This window comes from Parasteatoda tepidariorum, chromosome 5, assembly GCF_982258835.1.
Source record: "Parasteatoda tepidariorum strain Cologne lab strain chromosome 5, Ptep-v5.0, whole genome shotgun sequence".
NCBI classification, from domain to species: Eukaryota; Metazoa; Arthropoda; class Arachnida; order Araneae; family Theridiidae; genus Parasteatoda; species Parasteatoda tepidariorum.
Window position 1 is genome coordinate 36479751 of NC_141759.1, and position 26303 is coordinate 36506053.

Genomic DNA, 26303 nt, shown 5'->3' on the forward strand with positions numbered 1-26303 from the left:
CATGAAATTTAATCCATACTTAAACAAATGGGAGGCAGAGGGGAAAAAACATATTATGTTTCAATATCAAATTACTACAAATGTTATTGGTGCTTCATTTAAAATATTTTGTTTCTTAATGAATATAATGAAGAAGAAGAAAAAAATGATAAATTATGCTTCACCTTATATAAAAAATAATTTATAATTTTCTAAATTTTATTCACTACAAATAAAAAGTGCATTGAGAAAAAAAAAAGTTTTCAAAAAAGATATTCTTCACAGAATTTTAAAAAATTAAGGACAAAAATGAAGTGACTAGTAAACTGCATAAAAACTGAAAATTTTTCTTTGAACTGAAAACATTAACAAGTTACAAAACAAAGAGTAATAGCTAAAATTATTTAAACTATAGGAATTTTAATTCAAAAATTTTATGGAAATGAAAATAAAAAAATTAAGACATAAAAAATTATTTTAATTAAAAAACTCTAAATCTGAAAAAATACATGTGTTTTTCATGAATAGTACGAAGGACAGATGGCGACCTTTGGCAATGTGTATATTTCAGAAAAACAATATTTTTTTTTAAAAATTTAAATTTCTAAAAGTACAAATTATTTTAAATTTCTTCAGTTTAAAAACTGTAAAGGATTTAAAACTGTATAATAAATGCATAAAAATAGAACACCTTTCTGAAATGGTGACTTGTAAACATGGCAGTGTAGATAAAGATAGTATCAAAAGATAAAAGCATTTGGCAAAATAGAAAAGAAATCTTTGGCAATGATAAGTTAGAGTAAAAATAAAAGGAACTACAGCACATTCAGTTGTTAATTCAATATGATTCTGTTACTAAAAATGTTCATTTTAAAGTAGGAGTCAGCAATGTAAACAACAGACAGATTCGATTGATAAGATGATAGTAAAAATAATTGGTTGAATGATAAAATTTCAAAATAATTATTTATTTTTATTAAATATACAGAGATGCCAACTACTCTAGAGAAGACAAAATGTTTTAAAACCCGGTAGAGAACAACAAACTGAAATTTGCAGATTTTAGTTCAATTTTCCAACTTTTTGAAACTCTAGACACGGCTTGAATGCCGGAAAGCCTTTGAATTATTTAGAAGCAGTGATGAGTAAAAATCCTCTAAATCGACTCAAAGAATATACATCAAAAACTACCACGCGAAAATATTTATTCGCTGTCTGGAGCAAGTTGGCATCACTGGTGACCGAAAACTGATTACTATGAATCAACAAAAAATAATAATAATATTTTTCTTTTTTAAACAGTAAAAGAAAAAAACTTTTTTAAATATTACCAATCAAATAAGTAATAATAATAATGAAACTGAAATTAATTCAGAATCAAAAATTTGAGCTTTTTCAAAATTATTACATAATGACTACAATTTAACCAAAATTAATTTTGGGTGATGTTAAAAACACAAAAGTCATTTTTAATTAATTAAAATTTTTTGGGTCTAATATACATTCATTAAAATTTAAACGAAAATGTGTACAAAATATCTGTTTTGATGAATATCGAAGAATTTTTTATTTTAATTAAAATCAAAATAAATCTTAACTTAGAGTTCATTTTGTTATTCAGCATTGATTTGGCATCAGAACTGTGTTAGAAACAAAAAAGAAATTTAAAAAAAAACATATTGCACAAATATTCTGGTAAAGAAACTAAATATCATTAATTTTTTTTAAGAAATTGCTTCTTGATATCATATGTAATACTGGTCATTCTTTGGTCAACAGTATTCTTGCAAATAAATGAATAATTTAATGCATTAATCATGCAAAAAAAAAGTATTTTAAACAATAGACAATGAGATTCTAGATTTTTAAAAAATTGTACAAAACATGAATAATACACTTTTTTTGTGATTGAAACCTTAATTTAACTCATTTCATCATTTGGCACAACACATTTTAATTTATAAAAAAAAGAAATAAACTTTTTTATCAAAAACTAATGTATGGAAACATATAAATGATACAGTTTGACACACAAATTCTACCCGCATGCAAAGTTGCTTTGACAATTGAGATACTTTTGAAAACACCAAACAAACCATCTCAAAAATATAATATTGATACGTACAAATAAAATTTAAAAATAAAGAAAAATCAACGTACAAGTCAGAAGCATAAAAAAATATGAAAATGTACAGGAATGCCGAAATTAAAAATACATTTGGCAAAATGAGACCAAAAATTTGTTGCATGCAAACAAGAATTTCTGTCAACTTTTTAAATAACTAATTCATTCATTCAATAACTTACTGTCTATTATAAGACTTCTTTTAACATTTTATAAACTATTATAATTTTAATAATTCAGTTTTTAACACATGTGTATATTAAATGATATGAAATCACTAGAATAGGATTGCAAAACTATTTCAGGAAGATGGCTGCAGAGAACAAAAATTTTGCTTTCAAGATACACCATGAACTGAGTCTTCACACCAATTGATGATAACTTAATTGCTTCTTAAACAAGATGCAAATTAGTTATGAATTTAAAAGCAGTTGTTGTTATATTTAAAATGTTTATTCCTTTGATAAAATAAAACAAGAGCACAGTTTCAATTTCCTTAGTGATAAAGCTATTTCTTTCTTCTTTTATATAGTAAAAATTATTTATAAGTTTATTTTTTAGATAAATCCTTAAACTACCTTTTCTGAAAATGTCTTTGTTAGCGAAATTTTTCTTTAAAAAAAATCAAAGATGCCTTGAATTCTTGAAAAGAACTGATTTTCAAACTAGTTTATAAAAATTAGTTTTAAAATCTGTTATAACATTTCTTATACTGCTTATATAATTTTATTAAAATTTTTTGTTGGAAGTCAGAAGCAGCATATTAGCCATTCAAGAATCATATTTGTTCCCATACAGAAGGTTGCAACCCCTATTCTAGTATTTGCATTTTTTTTTCTGTATAAATTTTATATAAAAGAAAAAACATTTTAAATCAAAAACTCGTTACCCATCATAATTTAGATAGAAAAGTTAAACTCTCATATAAATAACCTTAAACATTTAGTTTTGAAAATTTGAAATGATCATTAAAACTAAAATACATATTTTTTTCAAGATCTAAAAATTGTAATTAATGATTGTTCCCAGTGTCAGAAACATAAATTTAAAAAGTTCAACAAGCTCTTATGTCAAATTAATTTTCAGGCTCAAGAATTACCCGACGATAACACTTATTGGGCAGTGCATTCCGTATGTCAGCAATATTTGCAACGTCTTTCTTTGCTTTTTCGATTTCTTCTGTATACACCTTCATCCACTGATGCTGCAAATCTCTCTCCTGCCGTAGTTCTTGCAGGCGACTCTCAAAATTAGCTTCCTTGTGCTCTTTCTCTGCTGCTTCTAAACGATTCTCTAATTCATCCAGTAAAGACTCATCAATGTCATCAAGACCCTCTAACAAAAAATTTCAAAACATTAACATATGAAAAACCTTAAGAGAAATTATAATAAACTACAAGACTCTGTAACAAGGACGGCCCTACCTTCTCTGGCACACCTAGACAGAAGGATTTTTTCCACCCTATATTTTTAAAATATGTCAGAGCTCGTATATATACATACCAAAATATACTAGCAATTTTTTGAACAAAACTTAATAAATAAATGAGTCCACGGTGTCTCAGGGGATAAAACATTTGCCTCCCAATGAGGTGAACCTGGTTCAAATCCCAGTGATGGCTGAATGCTACGAATTCTGCACCTGGCTTGCACCAACCATAGATCTGACGTAAAATATCCTCAGTGGCAGGCGGATCATGGGTTAAAGTCCCTTTGCCGTCAGGCTAACCGTGAGAGGTGGTTCACGTGGTCTTCCACTCCAAGTAACGCAAATAAAGTTTAGTTCCCTCAAAAAGTCCTCCCCCCAGAAGGAAAAATCATCTCAATACTAAATCCAAAAGTTCCCTTGTCTTCTGGATTGGGTTCAAAATTAGAAGGTTACAGAGTTAAACATTAGTAGTCATAAACCCAGAACTGGGTCAGCTGTTCAATGATGGTTATAAAAATTTTTTTTAAAAAAACTTAATGAATCTCCCCAAATGAATGAATTGCACTAAAGTTTTAGAATTAAATCAAGAAATTTTTTATTTGCTATTGTTATTTTCTGATTAATTCTAAGAAATTATTATTTTATTTTCCAATTGAATGCAAATTTTCTTTTTCACAGGAAAAAGTATTAATTCAAAATAAGATGTTCAAAAAGAAAATAAATTTAAATCATATTCAAGCAAATCAAAATTGAATTATGCGTTATTTTTTATGGCTTTTAATGGTTTTGAACCTGCTGGCTTGCTCACTAACCTCAAAGATTACTGTGCATACTTAAACTAGAAAACAAACAGATTGATGCATTAAAATGAAAAATTATTCAATGAAAAGAACAAAAAAAAATTTATTGTATCAACATAAATTTAGTTTCAGAGCATTAGCTCCCAGATTTATTGGTTTAAAATTTAAACGTTATCATTTCACAAGTTATCAACGTATCAACAATTTTGATTTTAGAATTCTTAATTAATTTTAAGTTACTATAAAAACTTCTAAGATGTTTTTTGCCAAAGAGTAATAGTGCAAATACTTAGTTTTTAATAGTGTTTTAAAATGTTGCATTCATTAATTTAACTGCATATGCTGACTGGACATAGTTTTACTTAAAACTTATCATAAGAATAAATAAAATTTAATGTTTAATAATTCTAAATTTATGTTTTGCGAAAGGTGGTCAAATTTTTTAAATGCCATAGCAACCATGTCCCTTTTTCGATTTTCACTAAAATTGGCTCTTTTATTCAATATTATTTGGCAAATCATGATAGAAATACAGTGTATAAAATATTGTAAAAAAAAATATTGTTAATATACTTTTGTTGCAAAATTCATGAAAATGAATATAAATTTAAGGGTCAATAATTGTATTTAGGTAATAAGGTTAAAAACTTTTTAAAAACTTTTACCTTAAAATGTTGCATAATAAGGTAATATCATAGGATTATGTACTTTATAATAAAGGAACATTGCTTCTAGTTTCAAGATTTTAAATAGATGAATAACAGTAATAAAATCAAGAAAAAAAAGAAAGACATACTTTACAGGTGAAAGATGTCTATATGAATTTTGCAACAACAGTCTTATCCTTAAATTGGCAATTTAGCTTATATTTACCAAATCATTTAATCATAATTAGCATAGAACATATTCAAATAGATTAATTATTTTTGTAATAAATGTTTAACAATATTTTATACACTGTGTTTCTTTCCATCATGATTTTCTAAATAATAATGAATAAAAATACATGGTTTGGTGAAGAAACATGGTTGCTATGACATTTAAAAAATACAGAGTATACACAGAGTATACCTTCACAAAATATTAATTATTTTAGTTCATATAAATAGCAATTTGCTTAGATCCTAAAATTTGATACAACAGAATAATTCAGTGCAGAATTACCTAGAGCCCGCAAAATATCATCAACGGTATCTAGGGCATTTTTCACTTTAACAGAGGCATCAGTGGCACTTTGTTTGGCTCTATTTGCTTGTTCCAAAGCCTGAAATGAAATATTTTTAAAAAAAAATTAATAATTGTGAAAAAAAATCATACAAAGTGAAAATATACCATATGTAGAAAATTTTTTTAGAATTCATAGTTTCAAAAACAACTATTATAATGGCATGTGCTTCAAAAATAAAAAAATTCACCTGTTTGACTAGATCAGCATCATCATCTGCTTGTTTTTCATACTCTTTCAATGTATCATCTGTTTTCTGAACCCCATCAGCTAGATCATCAGCTTTATCCCTTAATTCTCCTGCTTCTTTCTTTGTCTCTTCAGCACTTTCCAAAACAGCTTGAGCATGCTTCAAATAAAAACATTAGTAAACATTGAATGTCATTCACAAAGAAAATTTTCAGACAAACAAAATACCAATTAGAAAATATAGAATGTCATTCACAAAAAAACAAATTTTAGAAAACTCAGAATACTGTAAATTGCCAAATAACAGAATATAAATATCTTAATTTCATAGGTATCATTAAAATATTATAATTATAACCGTCCTTTAACAGTCGATTCAATGATTGGGCTTACGACTACTAATGTTCAACGCCACAGCTGTATAATTTTGAACCCAATTCAAAAGACAAGGTAACTCCTGAATCAAGTACAGAGAGAAATTGGCCATTGTAGAGGACTTATTGATGGAACTAACCCGCATTTGCTTTACATGGAGAGGAAACCCACGAAAACCTCCCACGGTTAGCTAGAAGGCAAAGGGACTCTCACACATGATCTATCTACCACTTAGGCTATTTTACAGCAGACTGTGGTCAGTGCAAGCTGGATGCAGAATTTGTATCCACCAGCCATCGCTGGGATTCGAACTTGGTACACCTCATTGGAAGCCGAACGCTCTATCCCCTGAGCCATCGTGGCTCCCATAGCTATCATTGTAAAAATATTTTTATTTGATCTTGACCTAACATGAGAGTATATTTTATTTTTAAAAGAAAAAATAATTAAGTTATATAAATTCACCATACTGTAAAGCAGTGTCCCTCAACCTATTTATGGCCTTGGACTGGTCATCTTTTTATAATTTTACCTTGGCGATGTGAAAGGGGGGCGTGGACGTTGATTATTTAAGATGATTTTGCTTTTATAATTTTAATTTAATTTTATTTAAACATGCCTTCAAAACAAAATACAATTACAAGGGTAATTGTGAGCCCAAGTCAAAATTCCGGAAAATTTCCTGAATTTGAAAAAAAAAAAAACAAAAAAAAAAGCAGTTTAAATTGAAAAATTAGAAAAAAAATTAAACAAGGTTTTTTTCCCCTTTTTCTCAGTATTTCTTAGTTTACTAAAAATATATTTAAAATTTTACACATACCTATACCATTTACACATACCTATGATGACCTGGAGAAGTAATTAAAATTTACAAATATGTCATTTTTTTTTTTTTTTTTTTTGAGTTTATGATTATAACAACTATTTAGTGATAAAAAAATGAATATTAATCATGAATATAAGCTTATAAAGTATTTCTGTGGCTCTCCCTTACAAACAAATTAAATAAACTGTGTTTTTAAGTTCCACCTTTAAAAATTTGATTTCCGGAAACTTAAGTGATCAATGATTTTTTGAAACGTCTGGACTTTCGATCTCCGGAAACTTCCGGATCACTGTTAGCGAAAAATCCGGAAATCAGGATTTTTTCCGGAGCACAATCAGCCCTGCAATTACATGCACAGTATGGGTGCAGCTTTAGGTGAAGAATCTTAGTTTTAGGTTTATCTCAGAGTAAGTTTTATCTCAACTGCCAGTTAACCTCTCATCCATAAAAAGTCGCATAAACCCAAAAGCAAAACACGACAATAAAGAAAATTGAAAAAATTTAATGTTTCTACCATTTGATCTATGGATCGGAAGTAATTAGGGGCCCGGGGGTTGGGGACCACTGCTGTAAAGTACCAATGGCAGAATATAACATCTTAATTTTATAGGTATCATTATATAAATATTATAATGTAATCTTCACCCAAAATGAGTCTTGCTGATGTTCAATTTTTGTGCAGATCCAAATTAAAACATACTGTCAAACAAAGTCTAACTTTCACACGTAATAAAAAAAAATTCTTAAATCGGCTGAGCATCTAAAATCAGATTAATCTCTCTCGATTTCACTTTATAAAAGTTTAAATTGATGATTCATGAAAATTTTTCTTATTTGTTAGAAACAATGAGGGGAACTTTTAAAGTGTTTTAATTAATGAGAAGAACAAATACTCACGGCCACCCCCTGGCAAATGACACCAACGCCAAAATAAGAACATATTTCCTTTTAAGAGAAAAAATAATAAAATTGAAAACTAAACCCTCTTCTTCACGTGTGCGCAATTTTTTAAACTATATTTAAATTAAAAGAAAACCAATAGCAGCTAGAAAAATTATCTTTAAAACCGCTTTTAGCCAATGGCATGCAGATGTGTAGAGATACTCATGGGCAACTCCTCAATTAGTTGCTTTTAAAATGAGTAGCCTAATCACTGAAATAGCCTATTTCAGTTTTAAACAAAAAATTGAAAAAAATACATAATTTATGAAAATGTAAACACACATTTTCTGTATATATAAGCAGATATTAATAATGTGATAAAAATGAATAATTTTCAACCAAACATTATTTTTCAAACATAAAAAAAATTAAACTTTTATTGATGGTATTTCTCCTTATATAACTTTACCACAGATATAGATCGCAAAAAGTGATCTATTTTTGATAAACATTAATATGGAGAAAGTGGTACGTTGATTTTTTCAAGTGGTTTATTTTTTTCATTTACCTTATACTACTATAGCTTTTAAAAAGCACTGTGCTTTGACTTCATATTCAAATATAAATACTATTGATATCAATACATTACAGTACTATCTTGCTAACAACAGAACAATAGTTCAATCACTTTTTTCCCTTGTTTAAAAAAATGGAAACTTCCTCTTTTAAAAGGGCACTAGGCACAAATAGGCAAGATTATTCATAAATATAATCCTCCATTCTATTTAATAAAAACTCTGAATCCACAATAAAGTAAAAATGTATATATTACATCAGATGCATTCTTAGCCGTGCCTTCCGCACGTTGAGCTTCATCCCTGGAGTCAATGGCAACCATCTTAGCCCCACTTAAAGCACTTTCAGCTGATGCAGTTTTATCTTCTGCTTCAGTAATAATTCTTTCTATTTCTGGAATTCTAGTCATTGCTTCATCAGCTCTACCTTTGCTCTCTTGTATAAGCTGATCAAAACCTAGAAGAAAAAAATAATTAAAGCTTTAAAAACCAATAAAGTGCTTACAGTTTAAAGCAACTCATAATTAAAATATATATGTATATTTTTAAATTTATGGCTTTATTTTTTTCCATCTTATTTACTTATTTATTGATTTTAATACTTGTTACAGTAGTAAAAGTCATTGTAAAATTCAATTAAAATCAGGTACTTTTCCATTTCGCCAGTACAAATGATAAAGTCAAAAAAAAAAGAGAAAAAAAAAGAAAGAAAGAAAGAAAACTAATAAATTTACTTGTGCTAAAGAAATGGAAAAGTTTTCCTACATTCAAATAATAGCTATGTTTCAATCTGTTTTGAATGAAATTTACAAAGATTTATTGCAAATAATAATAATAATAATAAAATTTAAGTTTAAATCGAAGAATCCTTTTAATTTTCAATGTAAAAATTTATATTTCAATATTAATTTATATTCAAAATTTATATTTTTCAATACAAAAATTATTTATAGATTTTTATATAGAAAATTAAAAAAATTCTTTAATTTAAACTTAAATTTTATTATTATTATTATTTGCAATATATCATTGTAAATTTCATTCAAAACAGATTTAAACATACTAACTATTTTATGAATATATGAAAACTTTTCCATTTCTTTAGCACAAGTAAACTTATTAATTTCCTTTCTTTCTTTTTTTTCTTCACTTTATCACATGTACAATGGAAAAGTACCTGATTTTAATTGAATTTTACAATGACTTTTACTACTGTAACAAATATTAAAATTAATAAACATCAAGTATTAATTCAAAATTCAAGTATTCTATGTCAAATATTAATTCAAAATGTAATTAGTACAAAATGCTTATGCAAAATACAAGAACAGCAACTACGAATTTTCAACAGCATATATTTGATTAAAATCATACCTCTCAATGTTTCAAGTGTTTCCTTAGCATCTTTTAATGTTTTTTCACCAGATTCAACTGCATCCTTAGCTTTAGCAAGAGCAGCATCAACAGTAGCCATCATCTCATCAATTATCTGAAAATATAAAAGAAAAAATATTCGTTAAAAATTGTTACATAACTATTCCTCTAACTTTTTTTCTACTTTAATTCTTGACAACTTGAAAGATAATCAATCCAACTATTAAACTTATGGTAAGTCATATTCTTTTTTTGCAGCATCCTATGACAGTTGTATTACAAATTCAATGTACTATTAATAAAATCAAGAAGCAAATAATTTAACAATTAAACTCATGCTAAAAAAATAAGAAAGTATTTATAAGTTACTTGTTGTTGTTTCTCTCCAGCTTTAAGTAAATCTTCAGCATCATCAACTTGTTGCTTTATCTTTCCCAAAAGTTCTTCATTTTCTTTAGCAAGATTATCAGCCCTTTCTTGTAATTCCTTAGCCTAGGAAATCATAAATTAATACAACATTTCACAATAGCCAATATTTGAAGAATGTCAAAAAAATTCACAAAAAGCAAAACGAGTTGATAGCTCGATTAAATATTTTTATCAACAAATACAAAAAGCCTCTAATTACTTAAACTTAAAAAATATAGACAAGTATGAATACATAAACAAATATTCAATATACAGATATATATTATAAATAATACAATATACATGCATCTTCTTATATGAATCTAATTATGAATGCCTTCTTTGTAATATTTCCAAGTTTCAGAACTGTTTTAAAATTGATTTTGCAGATGATTTACTTCTTATTGCCCAGTGTAAAATTTTTCAGGAAGCCGGTATTTTTTCACAGAATATTCTTGACTATATATATTCTTGACTATAATTTACAACTTTAAAATTAGTTCCTGTTATAAAATCAACCGAACAGAGTCATAGCTGTATTTAGGATTTTAATAATCGAAAGAAGAAAGTACTACATACTGTTTACTAAACAAAAATTTTAATTAATCAAAAAAAGTGTAGCCAGATACATAATTCTAATACTAAACAAATGAATAATACTAAAATAATACTATATGAACGAAGCTGCTTATCATGAAGCTGTACATAGTGTTAATTGGCAGCTCGATTTTCAACAATTCATAAAAAAATAATTCATTAATTACAATGATAGTATAAAAATAAAATCATTTTCAAATACCTGCTTGATAAGAGCAGCAGCATTCTCTTTCATTTCATCCACATCAATATCCGGTAAGTTAATCGAATTGGCTTTTGTGAACAAATCAAGTGCTGCCTCATATGTTTTATTAGCTTCATCATAAGCAGCTGTGGCTAATCTTTTCACTTCTTCTATTTTATGGTCCACATCTATAAGCCTTAATAAAAAATAACAAGGGTAAGAAAAATAAATTGGTATTTATAGCCAGATTGCAACTGTTATTCTTGCAAAGAAATCTATAAAACTTTAAAAATTTTTGCGTATACCCAAAATATTAGTTGCATCATCTTTCTCAAAAAATGGAGTGCTGTGGCAAAGGAACTAAAAGCTTTTTTAAGGGGTATAAAGTTAAGGGAAGTTTTTTAAAGAATTAGCTAAATTCATTATTTAAGTTAACAGTCAAAATTTCAACTCACGATGTAGTGAATACAAGAAGTTTCATCTTTTCGTTTTTCTTCTATTAAAAAAAAAAATGTTGAATCACATCTTTTTAAAGTACAAAACCATTGTTTCTGGATATATTAAAGTCTTAAGACAACCCAATTTCAATTTAATATTATTATTATTATTGTATTTTATATTTTGAGTTTCTCGATCACCAAAACTTTCTTCATATCACACTTGTTATCATCTTTAACATTGTTCATATTTTTCATGAATGTGAAATAGTGGTGAACGAAAATTACATTCTGGCTTATATTTCAGGAAATGAAATTCCATGCATGCCTGAGTCAAATACTGTGCAAAAAAAGGTGATACCCTGAATAACTATTTATTTAATGAGTTGTATGAACTTTGTACTAAGAAATAATACTCTTTACGGTATGAGTAAACCTCAAATATGCTAATTGACCTGTTTATAAAACTCTTTTAATGAAAGATATTGTAATGCAAAAAAATCTTTTTAAGATAAAAAATTAAAATTGGTTGCATAAAGGGTATGCAAGCTTATTTAGAGAAAGTTCATTTTTGCATCTGGTTTTGTAATTTTTAATTCAATCAGCTTATGTTAACTTTTTTGTTTCTTTCTAACTTACTTTCTTTCTAACCGATTGATGTTGTCTGCTGTTTCACCAGGAGTTTCTAATGCATGTCTCACTTTGTCATAGGCCTCTTTGGAAATATTCCTGGCATCTAAGGATTTTTTCATAATCTCTTCAGCTTCTTTTTCATGCCTAGGTAAAAATAAATTTAAAGATAGAGCTAAAAGTTCTTATGTTTAATGCAGTTTTGAGAGTTACCACATAAGAAATATTCTGTGATCTGCTGAGAATCAAAATTTACAAAAATTTAACAAAATAAAGATTTAACCATAGACATAATATGGAGTACTTTAAAAAAACACTTTTATTTAGGGGAATCTCAAATTTACTGGTATTTATTTTTTTTCTTTAAAAAAATACTTAATAACTCAAAGTAACTAAACTAGAGTTAAATATCCAAATACTTTCTGAAATTACCAGCTTTGAAAACTTATTAAAAATGAAGTTATCTTTTCATGTCTCAATTATTTTATAGTTTAATTATTTACATAACTTTGAGGTAAAACAGGTCCTTTGGATGAAAAAAATTAAAGCAGGGCATAATACAGTTAATATGATTTTAAAAAGATGATACAGTTAGTATGATATTTAATATTATAAGCATTAATATTACATTCTAAAGTATACTAAGTATACTTTAGTATACTTAGTATACTAAGTAGAACTTAATACTCCTGTGTACCCTTGATAAATTTTTTTTGTTTCTGCAAACTCCTTTTTGCCTAAATCTTCTATATCCATGAAAAATATTTGCCATTACTGATGAATGGCTACTAGCTCTTATAATAGTAAATTGATAAGGTGTCTCAAACTATTGAAACTTAAAAGTCTTTTAATTTAAATTTTACATTTAAAACTAAACCTTGGTTTGAATTATAATAATTTTACTTTAAAAAAAGTCCTTCAAACATAGTGTAATCCAATCCATGAGCTTCCTCTAGTGACATGAGCATCTTTTAGTTAAGTAGATTTGAACCAAAATATACTCTTAAACTGCAGTAGCAAGCTTGTTCTGATAAAAGTATACAAGTATAAGACTCATTCAACCAACTCTAGTTTTTGGAAGAATAATAAGTATTTAACAGCTTTCATATTCAGCTCTTAATGCTTCTCGGTCTTAATTTTTGCCAGAAATTTATATGATTTCTATATTTGAAATTGGATTTCAGATTCAGTCGAATAACATCTCTTTTCCCCGAAACTGACAACTTGATGATCAAAGAACAATTTGTTGAAGAGATCTGACATTTATTTATTACCTACAGCATTATGATTTAGAAAATATTATTGAAAAGACACCGTGAGCTCTTTTATATATAATAAATATTAATATTTTCTAATAACCCCAAGCCATCATTTCCTTACCCTCCAACTGCTACAGAATTTCCGTAGTTTCAGAAATCTTCTTTTCAGACAGTAGCAAAATTAATGTCTTAATACGAACTAAGATAGACAACGTTAAAGAGCACAAAGATATTATTAAAAGCAGACAGCTGTTTCGGATGCTCAAAGGGCAACCTTCATCAGTGCAACAGAAAACAATAAGAGAACAGAGTAAATATATATAGAAAGATGACGTCACAAGGAAAATAATTGTAATTTAGATCAAATCCTTAAGTTATGAACAGCATTGATTCTTGCATTCAGTTCACCTTTGAATTAGAGTCTGATCAAAAACTTCCTTTCTTAGATGTGCTTGTGACTCGGAATGATAATTCATTCCATACTACTGTCTTTCGTAAACCTTTTGCTGTTTCTCTTCCCCCTCATTACAGATCCGCCCACCCTCCCAACCAAAAACTTGCCTCTTTTCGGTCTTTTGTCCACCGTGCTGTTAATATTTGTTCCAATATTGATCTTCTTGATGCAGAATTAAACTACATCAAAGCCATTGCTCATGACAGAGGTTATTCCCCTAGCATTATTGATAATATTCATAAAAACGTAACTAAACAATCGCCTACCGATAAACCTTCCAAAGAATTTTCTAACAATTTGGTAATTTTACCCTATTTTCCTAAAATAAGTCGGCAAGTTGCTAATATCCTAATGAAGTTTGATTTCAATATTATTTTCAGTCCCATTAATAAGATAAAATTTTCTAATCTCAAACAGCCCATTGACAGTCAAAATAACTGGGGTATATACCAAATTAATTGCCAATGCGGCCTTTCATATATTGGCCAAACTAAGCGTGCCTTAAAGTGCCGTGTCAAGGAACATGAAGCTTATGTCAAAAAACAAGAATTTAAACGCTCATCTATTGCCCAACATTGTTGGGACTCTAATCATAATTTTAATTTTTCCTCTTCTAAAGTCATTCAAAATTGTTCCTCAATATATGATTTAGATTTTTATGAGTCTTATCATATTTTCAAAAATTCCAAACTGTTGGTCAATGACCTATCGAGTGCTCCTTATATTTCTCCTGTTTGGAAATCTATGATAAAAACTAACTACCCCCCCTTTTTTTTGTTCCTTGCTTCCTATTTGTCGTCTTCCATTCACCCTTCCCTCCTATTGGCCGTTGGTCTAAACCCTCTTGTGACGTCATCTTTCTATATATATTTACTCTGTTCTCTTATTGTTTTCTGTTGCACTGATGAAGGTTGCCCTTTGAGCATCCGAAACAGCTGTCTGCTTTTAATAATATTTTTGTGCTCTTTAACGTTGTCTACCTTAGTTCGTATTTTAGCACAAAGGTCGCCCACTCGTGTATTTAATGTCTTAATATTTAAAAAAAAATTATTTTAGCGTAACTTGTCCACTATTACTTATAAAAGTGCAGGCCATATGGCTAGATTCTTAAGTTCTGATAAAAGTTTTATGAGAGATCCATTTGCTTTAAAAATTTCTACTTTGGTTCGCTACCACTAGAAAGAATTATTTTCAAAATCCTCATAAGTTGGAGCGTATGCATTTCCCAAAACCCCAGGAGTGTACTCGTATTACAGATTAGGAGCCTCTGATCTAGAAGAGTGCTGAATAAAAGGTTACAATAACGATAAGAAAAAGGAAATAATTACTCGTCAGCAAGGTGCCTGGCTTCTCTTGCAATTTCAGACATTCTTTCAGACTGCTGACCAAATTTTTCAGATCTTTCAATGGCTTTTTCTAATGCGGATATTCCTTCAGTTTCCAGGTATTTTCTGGCACTGATGAGGGCATCATGTGCACTTTTGATGATGTCTTCAGCCATCGATATATTTCTTTCACCAGAACCTCCAATTTCTTTGGCATCGATTATCTTATTAGCAATCACACCAGCTGTTTTATTCACATCTTCCAATCTATTGCGAAGGTCTTTCAGTTTATTTCCAACCTGGCCATCCAGCTCTAGAGAATAAAATTGTCGACAGACTCCCTCAATTAAAAGAACAGCAAGCCAATTTAATATTAAGTTTAAATACACAATATAATTTCACTTCTTTTTTTAAATTGTCAGAAATAAACGAATATTATTAAGTTATTGGAAAATTAAATTAAAGTTAAGTTTTGTTGTAAGGTGTTGCAAAGAGTCAGTGATTAAGGTAATGTGAAAGTGGGACTCACCTGATATTATTAAATACATAAAAATAAATAGAATGAATTGCATCGCCCACGTTATTCGAATGAGTGATGATAATACAATAAAAAAGAAACTGCTTTTTAGACTCAGTTAAACAAGAAAGCGGGGAATTCCACAGTTGAGATGGGCTGACTCAGTGGAGTCTGATTTTCTCACAATTAATGAAAAGAATAGAAGATCAAAGATAAATTGGAAGTCGTCTAGGAGAAATCTTCAGAGGAAGGCATTGGCTCACATTGGGCTGTCTGGCAAACTATGATGATGATGCTGAAAGTGGGAATTGATCCCCAGTGGTGGCCAAAAGCGCACTCTGTTTGGGAAGTAAAGGTGGCAAGTATGCACTGCTGACTTCCCTGCCTTCATCAGCTTGTTTCTCACAAAATTTAAGGACTTAATCTCCATGACTCCACTGGCCCACAATGGGCTGTTGAAGGAATGCTTTACCATACTTTTCTGTATGTATAAGATCTGTCAGCTAGCTTTGATAGGTAGCTTAATTATTTGAAATTTTTTTCTACTCTAATTATTAGTATACCACTGCTCTGTGAAATATTTCTCAACAATTATACAAGTTAGCAGCTAGGATAACTTCCAGATCCCGGTTCATTTATACATCACATGCTTACAAAGCAATGAAATAAAAATAATGGCTGAATATATATCAAACAGATATTTCATAACATAATATCTAAATCTTAAAGAAGAAAAAACATTATTTAAGTTGCACAATAGTTTAAAATAGCATACTATATTTTAAGCTTGCTCAACACTCCTATTTCTGGTTCATATATACTTATATCTAGTATACATATGTCATACATTTATCTAGTATTTCATCATATGTAATTGTAAAATATATATAAATTGAAGATAGATAAATATAGACAAATAGAGAGGTAAATATGGAGAACAAAAATGTCCATAATTGTTTATACCTTTATTTTTTATACCAACGGGAATTAAAGATAAAAATTATTGGCCTTTTTATTTTGATCTAAGAATTTTCTTAATGGTTAGATTTTTGTTATGTTATGTTTATTTTGTTATGTTATGCAATGTTACCCAAAGTAATTTTTTTGTTGTGAGACTATAAGAGATAGATATATTTTTTTGTATATAACTGTTTGAAATCATTGACTCTAAGGAAAAACTCCCTAGAGATACTATTTATAAGCTAGTATAAGAAAATATGTTTCAATTTATCTTCAAAGAAATAATACATTTAATCTTATTTCAATAATTATCAAATGATGATTTAACAAAAATTATGTGTAACTAAGAAATTATTTATACGATATGAATACCAAAATAAATTTAGGTAAAGAAAAATCAAGAGCTAATACAAACCAGTAGAGCCTAAAGCTTCTTCTAATAAATTATTAACTTTTTCTTGCACTTTTGCCAATTTCATGACAAATTCTTCATCATTCAGCAATTGGGGATTATCTCGTAATGCCTGCAGCAATTCTTGAAGTTCAGCCAGTTTTCCACGATGAGCATCAGCAGCATCTTTAACAAGATTGTAGCAAGGTGGGCAGTCTGAAAGATTTATTTAATGAATTAAAAATATGGTATTAAACCTTAAAACATTGAGCCCTTAGGAAAAATTGTATTGAAATTTCCCTCTATACACTACACTTCTATTAAATAACATAGGTTAAACTGTATTTTTTGCTTTAAAAAAAAAAGGCAGGAAAGTTCGCAAAAAACAGGACAAACACACAAAGAATTTTTAAAAAATTCAATTTGAGGCTCAAAATTTCAGTGGTCCAAGACCATTAAAATTTGACTTTAACTACCATCAAATATTTATGTCCTCAGACATGCAATTCATATGTGAAGGGAAAGTATTATTTTTTTTTCTTATGGACAGAGCCGGATTATACCATTCGTAGGCCCTAGGCAATTAAAGATAAACTTGTGAATACTTTTGTATTAAGAATCACATTGTATCACATTGTATTAAGAATATATTTGTCGATTCTTGGATCAAATGCAGAAGGAGAAAGATCTTTCTCCAGATTAAAATTGATAAAAAATTATTTGCGTTCAACAATGAATCAAGATCGTTTGGCATCGCTCGAACTTATGTCTATTGAATACGACATTCTGCGTAGTTTGGTTGGAATTCGACAGCATAATACAAGATTTCGTTGAATCCAAAAATCGCAAAAAAGTAATATATTAGATCATAAGATTCTGCAAAATAATTTATTACCGAAAAATATTATATTTTTATTTGTATGTATCTTCATAATTTTGTGCAAAATACACTTGTTGTTTTTAAAGCTAAATTATTTTTGTCAAAAAATTTTTTTCTTCCAAGTTTTTCGTAGGCCCCTGAATTTTGTAGACCCTAGGCGCGTGCCTAGTATGCCTATAGGTTAATCCGGCCCTGATTATGGATCTTATCTTTCATAATAATTGTGACATATATCATAATTTTTAATTTAAATTCACTTTATTAACTTCTAATTATTAAAAAATGTCTAATAGAGGCATGTAAAAGGACCAGTGAAAATGTGCAAGGATTAGTTGTAATATGTTTTAGTTACTGGTCCTTTGAACCAATGAATAAATTTTATTTCTATCCTTTTAAATGAATGTTTGAATGACTACTGTTAGGATTATTTTAATTAAAATTTATTTTAAAAACAGGAATATACAGAAAATATTTCATCAAAATAGTATATTTCATCATAATTGTAACATATATCATAATTTTTAATTTAAATTCCCTTTATTAACTTCGAATTAATAAAAAATATCTAATAGAGACATGCAAATGGACCAGTGAAAATGTGCAAGGATTAGTAATATGTTTTAGTTACTAGTCCTTTGAACCTCTGAATAAATTTTATTTCTATCCTTGTAAATGAATGTTTGAATGATTGCTGTTAAGATTATTTTAATTAAAATTTATTTTAAAAACATGAATATACAGAAAATATTTTTCTTAACGTATATTTATGAATATAATTCACTGATTTTGATTAAGTTTAGTTACTGTATTTTTAATCTTTTAATTTCGTCACTTAAAAATTTGTTTAATTAATTTTCTATAATGAATATTAAAAAAATCCTTCTCGACACAGCTGATTAAAAATGCTTACAATGAGTTGGCATATTTATCCGTGTAACTAAAAGTTTTTAAATTCAATCACAGTTGCTGGAGGTTTCTCATGCATTATATCCACATAAAAAATATTTATTTATTGTTTTAAATATTCATTTTATCAGGTAAAATATCTTATCTATTGTTCTAAGTATATATATATATATATATATATATATATATATATATATATATATATATATATATTCTAAAATAAAGATAAGAAGAAATATAAATACAAATTATATCTCACCAACACATCCAGCAGCTTTGTTATGAGTATTTTCTTTACAACGTTCACATTTACGTCCTTCAACATTTGGTTTACAAGGACACTGTCCAGATGGGTCACACTGGGGTGATGTTGAACCAATTGGATCACACTCACATTCTAAAAATAAAATTGCTCAATAATCACATTTAAATTTCAGAAAAGGTTTTTATTAAAAGCAGGGTTGGCAGTTTTAGCCATAGACAAAGCCATCACTTCTAAAAAACCTAAAAAACTGCATTTATGTACAAGAAAAATTTAATTCATCTCTTAAATATCACATTGCAATATTTATAGTTAATTATAAAATTTCTACTTTTCTTATGGAATTTAACATATGAGGAAAGGAAACTACCTTGAAATATTTATTAACCTACATAACTTTCCAAGCATTGAGTAGCAGTAGTAATTTATTTACTTTGCTCTAGGGCAGTGGTCGGCAAAGTGCGGCTCCAGGGCCGCATGTGGCTCTTTGGCTCCTTAAGTGGGGCTCTGGCTCAATTATCCACGGAAGGCACAATAATATTTTCATTTTAAAAAAAACTTGGTAAGAAAGAAATTACATCTTATTTTGATAAATTAATCCGAAGAGCTATTTCGGGACTTTAAGAACAAAGCAGATATTCTGAAAAGAATTAAAGAGGTACTATTGTCTGCCAAAACCATTAAAGATAGAACAATTAAAATGTGTTCGACTATAACCACCCAGCATATCGAAGATCTGAAATTGGTTTCAGCTTTATCAATAGCAGTTGACGAGTCTTGTGACATAAATGATACAGCACAAGTGTCACTTTTTGTAAGATTTATGTCTTATTCAGGCCCTAAAGAAGAACTTTTAGGGTTATTGCCACTGAAAGGTCAGACGCGTGGAGAAGATATCGCAAATGCTGTAATTGAGTGTATGGATAAACATCATATTCCCCTCGATAAAATTGTGTCGATTTCAACAGATGGGGCCAAAAGTATGACCGGCGTAAGAAAGGGTTTGTTTCTATCTTGAAAGAAAAAATTAATCACGAGATACTTGTTTACCATTGTATCATTCACCAAGAAGTGCTTTGTGTGCAAACATTTCCAGATGAAATTTGCAAAGTTATGGAATTAGTGATTACCATTATTAACTCCATTTTAGCTAAAGCTCTTAATCATCGCCAATTCAAAGAATTTTTATTTGAAATGGAGAGTGAGTACGCTGATCTTTTGCTTCATAACAAGGTACATTGGTTATCAGGAGGGAACGTTTTAAAACGTTTCGCGTCCCTTTTCCGGAAATAAAAGCATTTCTCCTTGAGAAGGGCGTTCACTATCCAGAACTAACAGACGATCAGTGAATCCAAAACTTTTATTTCATGATAGACGTTATGTCTCATCTAAATCAGCTTAATCGTAAACTACAAGAGAAAGGAAACTTAATTTTCTCGATGTTAGAAGAAGTAATAACATTCAAAAACAAATTATCCATTTTTGCTCCGGATTTTGAAAGGGAAACATTGTTTCACTTTCCAGGCCTGCTGAAGCATCACCAAGAAAATTATTCCTCTATTGATAAACACCATTTTAAAACAATAATTTTAAACATTCGGGAAGCATTTCTCAGCAGGTTTCAGGAATTTGAAAACAGCAGAGCAACTTTAGCATTTGTCAAAAATCTTCATCCTCTTAATGCTACGATAACCGAGTTGAAACTTTCTCCTTTTGAAGTTGATATTGGTAGTTTTGGAATACAATTGCTGGATTTAAATATTATATATTATCATTTTCTATATCTAAATTCGAACGTCTTTGTGTTGAATTGGGAATATTGGAGAAGAAAAATTTCATCTTAGTTCAAAACACAAGTGGTCTGCTTTGAATGACCTGGAGAAGGAAGACATGATCATTTTCAACGCTTAGAATAGTATTCCTGATTCTTACGATCAGCTGAAAAAGGTCACGTTTGCTGTTCTTTCCCTTTTTGGTTCTACATATATATGCGAACAATCTTTTTCAAGCATGAACATTATCAAGAGAAAACTGAGAAGTCGTCTTATTGATGAGAACTAGAAACAACAACATTCAAACCTGACTTACTCAAACTTTCCAAGGAGATGCAAGCACATTGTTCGCATTAATAAATATTTATTAAGTAGGAAATTTAGTTTTATTTAGAGTACTACTTGTTTAGTGTAATAAAAGTTTACTAAACAAGCAGATTTGGCTCCCAATTTTTCTTAAAATTTTTGCAATGTTCATATTTGGCTCTTTGGCTAATAAGTTTGTCGACCACTGCTCTAGGACTTCTCAATGGGCTATTGGCGACGGTTTGGAAACATCCCTAAGGATGTTCCGAGGACATGCCATCACACAATTGAATTTCTTTGCATAGGAGGTGGCCCACCCCGTTCAGTAGCCTAATGACTTGCACATGAAGTCGATCACTGTACAGTAGCACAGTTTATGGAGGACCGATACTGTACACCTTCCGTCCCTTCACAGGCTGATCCAAGTGGTCACTCACCCAGTCACTGACTGCTACCAGTGATTCTTGACTTGGTTACTTGAACTTCCATGCTTATAAATAGTGGAATTTATAAATTCCGCGTTTACAACAACAAATAAACTTGATACGAAATAATCAAATGAACAAAACTCTAAAAAGTGCAAGAGAAGTCAGTTTCCCACTGTTGGCCTCATTTCACAGGGTGCTTAGCCAAATTACTCAACAAAAAATAAGCACTTTTCAAGCACTCAAAAAATATTTTCAAGCACTTTAAAAAAATATAATTAGGCAGGGTTGGAAAGTTTTCGACAATAACGGTTTTATCTTGTTTTAACCGTTATGTCAAGAAAAAAACCTTTTGGCATTGTTTTTGACAAAAATCATGAAATTTTGAATCATGTAAAACGAATAGAGTTTTCATACGGTAGGAACTGACAATACGCCAAAATAGATTGGGGTTGAAGAAATTATAAAAACGATGAATAGAACTATGTGAACTGTGACTTTTTGCATAATTCGAAGCAAAAATCAACATAGTAAAGGAAAAATCTCATTTTGAAAAAGAGAAACTTAAGCACTTTTTAAAAACATCCAATGAAAAAAGTACCTTTAAGGGCTTTTAAAAAACGAAAATAAGCACCTTTAAGACTTTTTTAAAACCGCTACGCACCCTGTTTCATGACATCACACCAGTTTGCCAAAAGCCCCTTAGAATTTTTTTTCCTGGTTATTTCTGAAGTTATAAGCAGAAGGCCACACAAATCACAGTTTAGAAAATAGTTTCTAATAAAAATTAATGAAATTGGTGTGAAGTACAATTATAAAGTTTTATAAAGGACTTAAAAAAAAAAAGTATATTTAATTTTTGTACCTTTACACCCTTCGATTGAAAATCCATACTGAAGGGGCATGCACTGATCACATTTTTGGCCAGTAACTCCCAGACGGCAATGACACTGACCAGAGGATATATCACAGCTACCATCTAAGGAACCTATGGGATCACAGTTGCAGTGCTCACAGCCATTACCACTGGCTAAGTTCCAATAACCTTCAGAACAGACGTCGCAATGCTTTCCTTCTACATGAGATTTACAGGGGCATTGCCCAGTTGCATAATTACAGACTAATACGTTTAGTTCAGGTTCTCTCAAAACAGTTCCAACAGGCTTGCAATTACAAGCTGAAACATAAATTCAAAAATGAACTTGTAAAGCATCTCATAATAACATAGTAATTAAAAATAAGTATTAATATCAGAAAGCAATATATTAATATGCCTAAACATTAGCTTTGCAGTCACCATTGAACTTATAGAGTATCTTTCTATAATATACTAAGAATAGTATTGAAATAAAAAAACAATGACTTTGCAGTCTTCTTTGAAATTATACAGTATTCGATAATACAAGGAAGATTTTAAATTATTATTCGTCCTGCTGATATTTTGTACATTCAGAAGGAAAAAAATTTCTTATGTGTGAAATTTAGTGAGCTATTATGACTGATTAATTTAATTTTGTCCATCTCTAAAATTGGACCCCAGCAGTACCCATGGCTTATAGAGTATCTTTCATTAATATAATAATTAAAAATAGTATTAATATCAGAAAACAATATATTTGTAAGCCTGAGCATTAGTTTTATAGTCTCCTTCAAACTTATAGAACATCTTTAAGTTTATAGAGTGTCATTCTATGGTACAGCAATTAAGAATAGTATTAATATCAGAAACAATACATTTGTAATTCTAAACATTACCTTTGCAGTCTCCTTTTGGCAATGCTAGAGCATTACCATAAAATCCAGGCAAACATGATTCACAGTGACGTCCTCCAGTGTTATAGACACATTTTAAACATTCACCAGTTACCCTAGAAGTTTTACGAAATGATTAATTATTAAATTATTAGAATAAATTGGAATGAATTATAAATTATATGAGAATAAATTATTAAATTATTGATTAAAACCACTTACTATATCAAGAAAAATAAGACAGATTAACTGAGTTTTAATGAGTAAAAGTTAACTAGAGTGATAAGTTAAAATGATTTTATCTATAGTACAGGAAAATTTGAAAATCTAGTAATCTATACAATGGTGAAAATCTATCAGCTAAGTATGAGATAATAAAACATCTTTTACATTCTCTGAGTATTATATACAATGCTGGGAGACTATACAACTATTCATATTTTGAAATATAATGATGTTATGTTTAAAATGAATGATTTTATACCATACCTATCACAGTTACCTATTGCATTAAAATCAACATTTTCATTGCATTCACATTTTCTGCATTCTCCTCGTGAAGGTTCTCCAAAATATCCATCAATACAAAGATCACAGCGGCGACCTAAAAAAAATTCAATCAGAAATCACTAAATGCTTTAAGTCATAAATCTGAATATTTAGAAGCATTAGAGTGAATAAACTTGAATGTTTGCTTGAAATTTTTGTACAGGTTACATTCAATTAAGTAAAATTATTAACATAGTACAATTTAAAAGAAGCATATATCATTTGTAGAAAAAGGAAGACAAATTCTTAAATTTACTCTATATTTAAGACTCCTCAGAGTACGAAGAACTTAAAAATATTCTTAAAATGAAATAATGTCAAAATTTTGACTGAAGTTAAACTATAAATATGACAATACAATTCGAAATACAGAAAAAGTCCCCTGTAACGATAATTCACAATAGCAAATATAAGTGTTGTTCTAACGAACTTGTTGCTATAACCAAATACACATATTTAATCTTAATATAACAGCATAAAAACTAAATAATCAAGTAAAGTGAAATAGCAATTTTTAAAATTATTAATAGCATTAAATGTTGATCTCAATAGCAAGCTGTCAAGAAGAGAAATAAGAGAGAAATATGGTAGATATTTGGTACAGTACATAAAAAGTGCATTTTTGAAGTGTTCATCAGGTTTCTTAAGAATAGCAGAATTGTTCTTAACTAAGGAAGAACATAACTTGGCCAGTAGTCACCCACATATTTGTTTAATATAATTATGCATGTTAATTAAAAAAAAAATGACTTATACATTTATGTAATCTGGCAAATAGGTCAGTGCTACTTCAACTTCTGGAATGAAGCCCGTTCTCTGTCTATTTTTTTATATGCTTATCATTCTATTTTGTTTCTTTCATACTATGCAGAATAAACAGTTAATTGAACTTAAGATGTTATATTCAGTCCCTGTGGCAGAATTTTTTCGAGCTATCAGCGACAAAACTCTCTATCAATAATATCTTTCCGCAAGGTACTTTTAATAATAATAAATATCTATGTTACAAATTTAAAATAATAAAAGTGCTGTGTTTACAAAAAAAACTTTATTGGTATATACATATTTTAATAAAACATGTAATAATTTTTTATTCTAACATAATGGGTCATATTCTGGCATTTTGCGGGGGGGGGGGACACAAATTATTTTCTTCATATTTTGTAAATAATTATCACAATAAAAAATTTAATGAAAAAAATCATGAAATCCGTAGTAGTAATTGCCAATAAAAAGATCGAAGACGAAATCACGCGACTCGGGCTCCTAAAATGCGTGTTTCCTTTTGAAATTACTTTGTCGTAATAAATAATATCGCATAAAAAATATCGGATTTGAAAACTATGGAGAAATCAATAGCAATAAATAACTGCCGAAAATTCGATAGAATTATTGCCTTAAAAAGTAAATTCTCAAATGCACGATTTGAATTTTCCGTATTGCTTGAAATATATAACGGGATATTTAAATTCCTTGTGAAAATCAATATTAATAACTGCCGAAAATACGATCGAAACGTTACATCGATTAACGATTCTATCGTCATAAATTAAGCGAGCCAAAAAGTGATTATCTAAATGCATGATTCAAATATTACGTATAAATTTTGTAAAGAAAAGAAAAGTAATTTTTTTTTAAAAAAACTTTTCGAAAGAAAAATCTTTCTGCAAGAACTCTGTAACGTTCTGCGACAATGTCACCGTGTCGCTGCGATTCTGCCACAGGGTATTCACCACTTGTATAACTCAATATTTCTACAAGTTTGTTTTATAAACATGAAAAGTTACGATTTGAAAGAAGAAAATAAGGCGAAATGACAATCCTTTTTATTTTTCTTTATTTTTACTAGAAATATATATTTATGTCTTCCATTTTGCACTCTTCATTATAACATAACATACTTAAACAGCAGGGGGAAAAAAAATTTCTCTACAAAAAAGTTTATTCTAATAGTTTGTAATTTTTAAGTGGTTATAAATGTACAATTTTTTTAATATTAATGTTAGCATTTTGATGATGACTAAGAAAATTGTCATAATGAACTTCTCGTAATATGCCATACACGTTATACCGAGTTTTACCTGCATTTAGACTTTTTTTAAATGTACTCTCCATATAACTAAATCTTAACCTTTTGTAATAATAATTTTTTTAAACCCATACCTAAATTTTTATAAATATCTACAATGCATCTTACATTAATGAATTGTAACTGTGAATAATAATTTAATAAAAGTTAATAAAAAGAGAATTTTAGAGAAGCAAAGAAAAACACCCATCAATCTATACTTCTCGTAATATGCCATACACGTTATACCGAGTTTTACCTGTATTTAGACTTTTTTTAAATGTACTCTCCATATAACTAAATCTTAACCTTTTGTAATAATAATTTTTTTAAACCCATACCTAAATTTTTATAAATATCTACAATGCATCTTACATTAATGAATTGTAACTGTGAATAATAATTTAATAAAAGTTAATAAAAAGAGAATTTTAGAGAAGCA

At 28.9% G+C, this 26303-nt stretch overlaps 1 protein-coding gene across 1 annotated transcript in view; it reads right to left on the reverse strand.

Annotated features, from left to right (window-relative positions):
- Positions 1-228: 228 nt before the first annotated feature.
- Positions 229-26303, reverse strand: part of LanB2 (laminin subunit gamma-1) — a 74382-nt gene continuing 48307 nt past the window's right edge. Inside the window, exons 13-26 of the mRNA XM_087163671.1 lie at positions 23734-23848; positions 23248-23360; positions 22358-22669; positions 18987-19124; positions 16966-17157; positions 15077-15386; positions 12045-12182; positions 10987-11164; positions 10149-10271; positions 9780-9894; positions 8663-8862; positions 5749-5907; positions 5498-5597; positions 229-3439 (exon numbers count right to left, since the gene is read on the reverse strand). Coding sequence (XP_087019797.1) covers positions 3180-3439; positions 5498-5597; positions 5749-5907; positions 8663-8862; positions 9780-9894; positions 10149-10271; positions 10987-11164; positions 12045-12182; positions 15077-15386; positions 16966-17157; positions 18987-19124; positions 22358-22669; positions 23248-23360; positions 23734-23848 — 2453 coding nt within the window. The 3' untranslated portion in view covers positions 229-3179. The remainder of the gene's footprint in view (positions 3440-5497; positions 5598-5748; positions 5908-8662; positions 8863-9779; positions 9895-10148; positions 10272-10986; positions 11165-12044; positions 12183-15076; positions 15387-16965; positions 17158-18986; positions 19125-22357; positions 22670-23247; positions 23361-23733; positions 23849-26303) is intronic.